Below are 10,369 nucleotides of genomic sequence, written 5' to 3' on the forward strand. Positions count from 1 at the left end.
AAAATGTAGCGATATCTGTAATATGCCAGGGTCACATTTTCGCTTTAACTTATTTCCAACTCAACAAAAATACAAATACTCAAAAGTCTTTATCAATAATAATCCAGTTTTAATGAATAAACAGCTAACGTTTTACATCTTCATATTTATATATATATATATATATATATATAAGTTACATATTGGTTGCGGTTTTCAGCAGCCCTGAACTAGTAAATGAACAAACAATATTAAAGTTAATTTTTTCGGTTCGTTCACCTGAGGGATAGTTCGTTTTGCTTAGTTCGTGAACATTTAATTTGCACGACAAAACGAAGTTAAAAAATAACAGAAACTTAACAAAAATTTAGTGTTCAAATGAAAAGTAAGCACTTAATTGAGCACAAAACAAGAGACACAACTTCAATTATTAGAATGAAATAGAAATCAATACTAGCACTCTATGGAGGTGGATTTTTCGAGCAACCAAAACGCCCACCAAATAACCGAGTGATAATTCCGATACAACTGAAACATTTACATACTCTAAGCTGAGGTGTTAGTTTCTTATCCGTTGTAGTTGTTGCTGTTAGATAAGATGATGATTATGTGCTTCTAACAATTTGCAATTGCATTCTAGGTAAACCATAAAAATCCATTGTGAAAAATTGTGGGGTGGTGGGAGCAAAACGGATACTCAATAGTAAAAGAGCGTAAGCCAGCGCAAGCGAGAGTGTGTGAGTGCACAGTGGAGAGGAGCATGACATGTATTTGATGTGTACTCAGCGGCCGAAGAGAGCGCATTAAACAAGAACAAAACACACGCACACAACTGCGAGAAAGCTTCTTCTTGTTGTTGTTGTCGGTGTGGGGGAGTCAAAGTCGGTTACGAAAAATACACGGCGTAAAGCGTGTGTGGATAAAGCATAAAGCACACATACACACACATAAATATATATACAGAAAGCAGAATATTTTGCGAAGTTCGCACTCCAAGTAGAGAAACACAGAAAACAGGGCAACAAAATGAATCCAGCGGTGGATGCGTGGGTTGTTACCCAGCGGGAGAAGCTGAAGTACCAGGAGCAGTTCAGGGCACTGCAACCTCAGGGCGGATTTGTAACCGGAGCCCAGGCAAAAGGATTTTTTTTGCAGTCGCAGTTACCGCCACTGATCTTGGGTCAAATTTGGTGAGTACCGGAACTGACTCATTTGTTATTAATATACACATACATGCACACTTACATACACAGTTATCCACAGTGCAATGCTGGCAAAGATAAGAAGAAAATAACAAATATTTTGCTGATGCTTTGTTTTGTTCTTTGCTTTTTCTCTTGTTGATATGAACTAGAGATGTGCTATTGAATAGTTGCTATTTAATTTTTAAAGACGAGTCACGAAAAACACAAAAGTTTCAATAGATTCTTATTGTGAAAATATTTTTTCATTTTAAGAAACCCCTATTAAATATTATTAGGTACTAAAGATTTTGTAGTGTAGAAATCGTTCTTATTGTTTTTTTTTTTAAGACAACTCATAACTCTTAAATATAGAATGTCTAAACAAAATCCTCCCATTCATATACTCACCTCTAATATGTTGTTTTGTTTATTACATATACAGGGCATTGGCTGACACGGATTCTGATGGAAAAATGAATATTAATGAGTTTAGCATAGCTTGCAAGCTTATCAATCTGAAGCTGCGCGGCTTGGAAGTGCCTAAAACTTTGCCGCCCACATTGCTCAGCTCTCTAACGGACGCTGTTGGCGGTCCGTCGCCTGCAATGACGCCACGTGGTTCAACCAGCTCTATGAGTCCCGTAGATCCACTGAAGAGCATTGCAACTGTACCACCAGTCTTGCCCGTTGCTGTTGTTGCACCTCCAATTGTGGCGCCACCTGTAGCGATTCCACCACCAGTTGCGGTTCCGGTAACTGTTGTTCCCGCAGCGATTGTCTCGCCTCCGCAAAGCAATCCGCCTAGTCGTCATATGTCCATTTCGGAGCGTGCTCCTTCCATTGAATCACCGTGAGTGTTCCACAACATTTGAAGAAAAGTGTCAATCTTTTAATATAGTATTTCCTCCATCTACAGTCAAGCGGAGTGGGCCGTGCAGGCGGCACAGAAACGAAAATACACGCAGGTGTTCAATGCCAATGATCGCACTCGTTCTGGCTTTTTGACGGGAGCCCAGGCTCGTGGTGTACTTGTGCAGAGTAAATTGCCGCAGGTAACGCTGGCGCAGATTTGGACACTTGCTGATGTAGATGGTGACGGCCGACTCAGCTGCGACGAGTTCATTTTGGCCATGTTTCTGTGCGAAAAGGCCATGGCTGGCGAGAAGATACCAGTAAGCTTGCCTCTCGATTGGGTGCCGCCAAGCTTGCGCAAGATTAAGTCACGACCGGGTTCCGTGTCGAGTGCAGTATCTCGTCCCGGCTCGCAGCCTGCCTCGCGACACACGTCGGTTTCCTCACAAGGAGCGGTCATGTCGGACGCAGACCCAACTGCTGGCTTGCCGCAAAGTAAGTAGAATATTAGATGTTCTTTACGATAATAATTCGATCATTATGTTTAGCTTCGTTCGAGGACAAGCGCAAAGAGAACTATGAGAAGGGCAAGGTTGAGCTGGATCGTAGGCGTAAGCTAATGGAGGATCAGCAGCGCAAGGAGCGTGAAGAGCGCGAGCGCAAGGAACGAGAAGAAGCAGACAAACGGGAAAAGGCGCGTCTCGAAGCCGAACGAAAACAACAGGAAGAACTGGAGCGTCAACTTCAGCGCCAGCGTGAAATCGAGCAAGAGAAGGAGGAGCAACGCAAACGTGAGCTGGAAGCCAAGGAGGCGGCCAGAAAGTCAGTTGACAAGCTAAATTCCATGTAAATGTTATTAAATAGTCACCCATTCTACTTGGTAGGGAGCTGGAAAAGCAACGTCAACAGGAATGGGAACATTCACGCATTGCCGAAATGAATGCACAAAAGCAGAGAGAGCAGGAGCGCGTACTCAAGCAGAAGGCACACAACACTCAGTTGAACGTGGAGCTCAGCACACTAAATGAAAAGGTCGGCACTTATAGAATACACTTATATTCAAGCATATATTAATTCACCTCGCTTGCAGATCAAGGATCTATCGCAAAAGATATGCGATACGCGCGCTGGAGTGACCAATGTTAAGTCGGTGATTGATGGCATGCGTACGCAGCGCGACACTTCTATGAGTGAAATGGCGCAGCTGAAGGTGCGCATTAAGGAGCAAAACGCTAAGCTGCTGCAGCTAACGCAAGAGCGCGCCAAATGGGATGCCAAGAGCAAAGTGAGTGCTGGCGTAACCGGCGAAACCGCACAACAAGAGCAGCTAAACGCAGCGTTTGCACACAAGCAGGTGGGAAATTTGGATAATATTTTAAATAGAAGATGCGAAAAATTTAACCCTTTTATTCATTACAGCTGTTGATTAAGCAGATCAAGGATAAGGTGGAAAACATTGAGAAAGAAATCGAATCCAAGAAAGAAGATCTCAATTCAAACGATATTAGTATGAAGGAGCTGAAAGCCGAACTCTCTGCATTGATTACCAAATGCGAGGATCTGTACAAGGAATACGATGTGGAGCGCACCTCGGTGCTGGAATTGAAATACAATCGCAAGAATGAGGCAGCCACTATCAGTGCCACATCCGCTTGGGATACAGGTAGTGCTTGGGGCAGCACTGCCGCCAGCGTGCCAGCAGCTGTCGATGCCTATGGTGGCTATGGCTTAAGCAATGACACAGCCGCTGCTGAAACGGCAGCCGCTGTTGATCTGAGCGGGCCAGCACCCGAAGGTTTCGTCAAATATCGCGCCGTTTATGAGTTTAATGCTCGCAACGCAGAGGAGATTACGTTTGTGCCAGGCGACATAATCTTAGTGCCTCTGGAGCAAAACGCTGAGCCCGGCTGGTTGGCTGGTGAAATTAATGGCCATACTGGCTGGTTTCCCGAGTCCTACGTTGAGAAGCTGGAGGACGGGTCAACGGTATTGGCAACCGATCAGGCAGTGGCAGTGCCAAATGTTGCTGATCCTGCGACCCATACCGATAGCTACTTGGACAATAATGCCTTGGCGGCACAGTCAGAGCTGGCAGCAACTGATGCTGCTGCTACTGCCACTGATGCTGCTTTAGGCGATGTCGAATACTATATAGCCGCATATCCTTATGAATCCGCCGAGGATGGTGACCTGAGCTTTGGCGCTGGAGAAATGGTCATGGTCATCAAGAAGGAGGGCGAATGGTGGACGGGCACTATTGGCAATCGGACCGGCATGTTCCCATCGAACTATGTACAAAAGGCCGATGTTGGTACAGCCACAGCCAATTCCGTTGAGGCTGCAGTTGAACCTGAACCCGTCGAACAGGTAAGTCCATATCATAATCATATAAATCACGAAAAAAGCTACCTAATGGTTGCTATGCAGAGAAATATAATTCATACTGCAATTGTATAAAATAACGCACAGTTCGTGTTTAACCATCATGTGCTCATCTACTAATCCAATGCTTTTCATTTGCTAAACCCCAATATCATCAATACACATCACGCTGCTCGCTCGTCCAGGAGGTCACACACAATGGCATTAATGCTACATATGCTGCTCAGCCAGAAGCTGTAGACCCAAAGCAGTCACAGCCTCAGCCGGTTGAGCTGGAGGAGTCGCACACAAACGAAGATCTCGACACTGAAGTATCGCAGATAAACACACAATCCAAATCACAGAGCGAACCGGCCGAAAGCTACAGTCGGCCCATGTCACGTACTTCTTCCATGACACCCGTAAATAGTTGACCTACATGCGCCCACTTTTCAAACTCCATAAATTTTAATTAATACGTATTTCGTTAATTACTTTGCAGGGCATGCGCGCCAAACGTTCGGAGATAGCACAAGTCATAGCACCATACGAGGCCACGAGCACAGAGCAGCTGTCGCTTACACGTGGCCAGCTGATCATGATACGCAAGAAGACCGACTCCGGCTGGTGGGAGGGTGAGCTGCAGGCCAAGGGCAGGAGGCGTCAAATCGGTTGGTTCCCGGCCACCTATGTCAAGGTGTTGCAGGGTGGACGCAACAGTGGACGTAATACGCCCGTCTCCGGCAGTCGCATTGAAATGACCGAACAGATTTTGGGTTGGCTATAAAATCCATTCGAAAACTGAACATATTTTTAATTATTCTTTTGTTTTTATGCAGACAAAGTGATTGCTCTATATCCCTATAAAGCACAAAACGATGACGAGCTCTCTTTTGATAAGGACGACATCATCAGTGTACTGGGCCGCGATGAGCCGGAATGGTGGCGTGGTGAGCTGAATGGCCTGTCTGGTCTGTTTCCAAGCAACTATGTGGGACCATTTGTTACGTCCGGTAAGCCAGCGAAAGTGAATGGCACTAAAGCCAAGTGAATCTCCACGACAAACGCCAACCACAACCATGACGATGCTTTACAAGTAGTCACACTCTATGCATATACGTGCTCTCTTCTCTCAAATACACACATTCCTGTTTATTTTGTGTTTTTAAAGCTATAAATTCTATTTTAATTTCTGCCTCGATACCATATAAGTAAAGCCAATTTGTTCTCGCCACGCCTAACGTCTCGGAAGCTAGTTACCTTATGATTTTTAGTTATAATTTGTTGCAATATCTACGCTCATGTATGATTTATCCATATGTATATTGTTAATTGTTATTATTTAGTTGTTTAGCAATTATTTAATTTTAAGTTAAATGCCCAATCCAAACGCGTTTGTATCCTTGTTAGCCAATCTTTAGCTTTAATTGATATTAATTCGCATTTATATGCAAGCACACACATACATTCATATACTATACGTACATTTTGTGTATTTAGTCCATTGATTTTGTATTTATTTTGTATAATTTTTTGTACTTTTAATTGCTATTATTTATACATCGATACAAATATGTTTATTCTGTATATAAAATGAAAATCGAAAATCGAAAATCTAATTGAATGTTTGAATCTTTAAACTTTTTGCTGCTACGCGCACAGGAAACGTATAACGAGTCATCGGGTTTGGTCTTTAAGCGGCGTTAGGAGAGCGCCACATACAACAACTACAATAATAAAACCAGGTCTAAAAGGACCCATATATTAAGTTCATCAAAAAATTAACCAATATGTAGTCAAAATTTAGCGAGAAATTTTGTTAATTACTTCATTTTGTTTACACTTTTTAAATACGTCTTATATTATCAAATACCATCCTAATCGTACCAAGAAATCTATGAGTATTCGAAGATATTGAAATTGCTTACAAGTTAAGGCTCGCTCTACCTATGTAACGTTCAGGCAGTTATCATCTTCAGCTTTATAGTTTTAAATATTTAAAAGATTTGATTTGTATCTATATTGTTTTGAAAATGTTCCAAAGATCTACTTTGTCGTAAAATCAAATGTGCAAGTTAAAAGAAATCTCATAAATGTAATCAATCAAATTACCATAAAAATACAAATCGCAATCGAAATCAAGTTACATACAAACATATTTAATAGTATATATATATATATACTTACATATACTATGCATATAGAATGAGGTAAAAAACATAAGTATATCAAAGAAAATATTACAATTTTGTTGTATTAGATGTGTTTCACTCAATGCATACATACTATAAACATCTCAAGTGTTTTTTCCCCCAAGTAAAATCGAAAAACAAAAGATATATATATATAACTACCTATGAAAATACACACATATATAAAGATGGTTTTCTGTGTTTTCCAATAATATGCGCATGTATTTGTATATAACATATATTTAATATTAATTGTTAACTAAATACTAAGCATAAAGACCACTCACAATTATATATACAGATATACAAATTGGTATGGAGGAGACGGCTTAAAAGCACACATACAACAACAGTATTGGTAATACGTATAACATCTTCAATTGCTTAACTATATATATATTTGAGTTTTTTGTTTATAGACCTGAGTTAAATGTTTAATACTTTAAGCGCTTACTTCAACTGCCATTTTTAAATTAGTTTTGCAAGCAGCATTTAAAGCGGGATTAAAAGTTGATTAGAATATTGTAAAAAAAAAAAACAAAACAAAACATAAAAACAAAGAGAATTATTGTATAAAACTTGCGTGTAGAGTGTTATGCGATTTCAATAGCGATTAGCTATATATAAACATGCTATACTCTAGTACAATATATATACACACACATATATATATATATATATATATAGCTATATTATGATATGTTCTGTTATGCTGTGCATCAGTTCTATGCTAGTTATGGTTAAATATATGAATATACTTAAATATTATATTAATGCTATATCTACAATGAAACCACTCACACTCTCGATTGCCTTTCAAAACGATATCCAGTACATAACTTGATGAAAACTCATTCGTAACTTGTTATTGCATAAAATCAACTATACATAATGTGTATCTATATAGGACCTATAACTATTTAACTACAAAAAAAAAGAAATCCAAATCAATTAAGAAAAACAAGAAAATCTTTGCCTAAAACTTGCCTCATTAAAATATTTTCTTTTTGTTTTTGGTTTTGGCAAGTTTTCAGCTAACACTTTAAGAACATATTTACATATGTATGTAGCTAATGTTGGATTGATTATGAATTCTTGAAAACAAAAACAAAATATGATATATATATTGAGTAAATACCGCAAATTTCTTTAGCAAAATGTTAAATAGCAACAAAAAACAAAAAAAAAAAATGAAAACTATTTATGTTTACCTTAAGTATGGAATGCACACTTCTTATAGAGCCAAAATATACACACAACAAACACACACACACTTGCATACATATAATGCTCATATACGCGTATTTGTTTTTAGTCGTTAAAGCGTTCATGAATTTAACTAAGCAGTAAATGAAATATTAAACCAAAAGAAAAAAATAAAAATATATATATAAATAAATAGCAAAAATTTATATATGTACGCATTAGCTAGCACACACACTCACTTACACACATACAGTTACACTTTAAAAGCGAAATGATGACCATCGATATACATATTTACCTACATACTAACGTACACACATACTTACATATGCATACAAAGATATATATATATATATATATATATATATATATATATATATATGAACATGCACATGGAACTTGAACTTCTTATATAGAAGTCCTGTTTATCGGTTAGATCTACAGTCAAACAAACATAAATACATACTAAACACAAACAAAAATATACATACATATATATATATATATATATAAATATATATATATATAAATATATATATATACATACATATAGAAAGAGTTCTTCAAGAAATGCAAATATTAAAATGAGAAAATACGATTAAACATATTAAAATATATCAGTTTCAAAAAGAAATAAGATTATGAAATTAAAAACAAAACAAACAAAAAAAAAAACAAAAAACAAAAGATTTAACACATATTTGGTGAAATAAATGTATAAACGAAATTTCAAACAAAAAGCAAACACTTTGATATTTGTACAATTATTTGGTGACAGTTGATTCCAGAGATTTATTTGATTTGATTTCGATTTTGATATGTAAATATCAAATATTTTGAAACCAATTAATTCTCCGATAAACCTCGTTTATTAATACAGTTTGTTGTTTTTTAAATGCAATTCATTGTATCTTTTGGTTTTCAATTCTCTAGATATTCGTCTTATGTACTTACACAGTGTTCAAAACTGAAAATAAAAGCGCGCCAACTGCAGCTGACACCGCAGCCTCAACTATAACCGCAACCGCAACCGCAGAACAAATTGCGAAACGTCCTCAGCAGCGATTCTGGCAACACTGGCGCTATCCGACGCAGCCTCACCGCAGAGTTGCCGTACCTGACGAACGGTTGCGCGGCAAAATTCAATCGGTTCACATAACGAAACGTAGCGATGGCCAGTTGATGGGCTGTGCTTACGTCACATTTGAATGCAACGAGACGACGGCGCGGGCAATGCTGGAAGACGAAGACAATCGTCTGGTGGGCCGTGAGGTCATAATAAACTGGCAGCTGCCCAAGAAGCCCAGCAGCCCCCAGTGGCGCTGCTGGTGCTGATCTATATATTTAAATATGTATATATATGTAATACATATTTCTATGTATGTACATATTTATATTTTTGAACTTGAAATGATTTGTAATTTTCAAATTTTTGATTTTTCATTTGATTTTATTTTTAGTAAAATTCTCTTATACAATATTTAAAATCAGTTTAACAGTTTACAAGTTTTTTTTTATTATTTTTGTTGCATTAATTTCCTTTTTTGGTTTGTGTTTTGCTAAATAATTAGGTGAGTTTTATTTGACTTTTATTTTTACTATATTTTTTCATGTTTTAATTTGCACAACTTAAGGCCTACAGTATGAAAATTTGCAAACTATTTTCAATGCTCATGCAATTTAAATTTATTTGGTTTAGTTTATGCTCTTAAGGAATTTATTTGATGAGCTGTCGTTAGATATATATAAAGTTTCCATTTCAATTACATATTCTGTATATTTATATATAGAAAACGCGCTCATAAATAACACAGCTCTGATTTTATTTCATTTAAGTATTTTATTTAATAATGTTTCATTATTTGTTTTCCTTTAAGTGAAATGACAATTAACAAGAAACGCGCACATTTCTCGTTGCTGTTTATTGTCTTTCGTTTAAATAATAGAATATATATTTTAGTTAACTAAAGAAAGTTTTCGTTTTAAATATCCAATCTTAACGGAAATTTTGATAAATTGTTTTTGTTTGTTTGTTTTTTATTCAGCTCAAATGTGCATACTTAGAAGGCAATTTCTTGGATATACTTAGACAGAGAATCACTTGGGACGAAACTAGTAAACAATTGTCGGCTAAGCGCGTTGCAAGTGAAGTTTTGAGTTTTGAAATCAGCAAATTGATGGTAGAAATGGATTCTGTTCTGGTAGTGCGATAACACTGCATTCTCCATATCTTTTATGGGGCTTTTACTTCGTTCTAGTCATACATACAGTCAAAATTCACGCATTCTTCTTATACGATAAGATTTACTCTTGGAGTCCGTCGTGCGACCCTCTCGTGCTAAACTTTCACATTATTCAATTTGTGGCTCGTAAATGTTTACAAAAATAATTTATAAATTACACAACTCTTGCTAAATAGCTATGAACTAGTTAGTTAGTATGTGTGTAATATACTTATTTAGTTTCACTTATTAATACATTTTTAATTATTTGCAACGTGACTTTCCATGGCAAAAACTTTCTTCTTTTTGACTTCCACTTTTCGACTTTTTACACGCTGATTATTGGTAAGTTTAATTAGTAATTAGTTAGTTT

At 37.3% G+C, this 10,369-nt stretch overlaps 1 protein-coding gene across 3 annotated transcripts; it reads left to right on the forward strand.

The window, feature by feature from the left end:
- Positions 1 to 259: 259 nt before the first annotated feature.
- On the forward strand, positions 260 to 8,785 carry LOC111605567 (intersectin-2). Of its 3 annotated transcripts, none has more exons than XM_023324141.2 (12): positions 260 to 364; positions 620 to 1,169; positions 1,606 to 2,013; positions 2,080 to 2,510; positions 2,564 to 2,837; positions 2,900 to 3,047; positions 3,106 to 3,369; positions 3,435 to 4,382; positions 4,583 to 4,798; positions 4,879 to 5,152; positions 5,216 to 5,389; positions 8,708 to 8,785. In XM_023324141.2, the coding sequence occupies exons 2-12, from the start codon at positions 1,006 to 1,008 to the stop codon at positions 8,743 to 8,745; spliced, it is 3,339 nt and encodes a 1,112-aa protein (XP_023179909.2). In that variant the 5' UTR covers positions 260 to 364; positions 620 to 1,005; the 3' UTR covers positions 8,746 to 8,785. The 3 variants fall into 3 exon arrangements, with proteins under 3 accessions (XP_023179909.2, XP_023179910.2, XP_023179911.2); XM_023324142.2 differs by lacking the exon at positions 8,708 to 8,785 and adding an exon at positions 6,039 to 6,263; XM_023324143.2 differs by lacking the exons at positions 4,583 to 4,798; positions 8,708 to 8,785 and having other exon boundaries at positions 5,216 to 5,832.
- Positions 8,786 to 10,369: the final 1,584 nt, after the last annotated feature.

Source organism: Drosophila hydei, unplaced genomic scaffold (genome assembly GCF_003285905.1).
Source record: "Drosophila hydei strain 15085-1641.00,03,60 unplaced genomic scaffold, DhydRS2 tig00008114-arrow-pilon, whole genome shotgun sequence".
NCBI classification, from domain to species: domain Eukaryota; kingdom Metazoa; phylum Arthropoda; class Insecta; order Diptera; family Drosophilidae; genus Drosophila; species Drosophila hydei.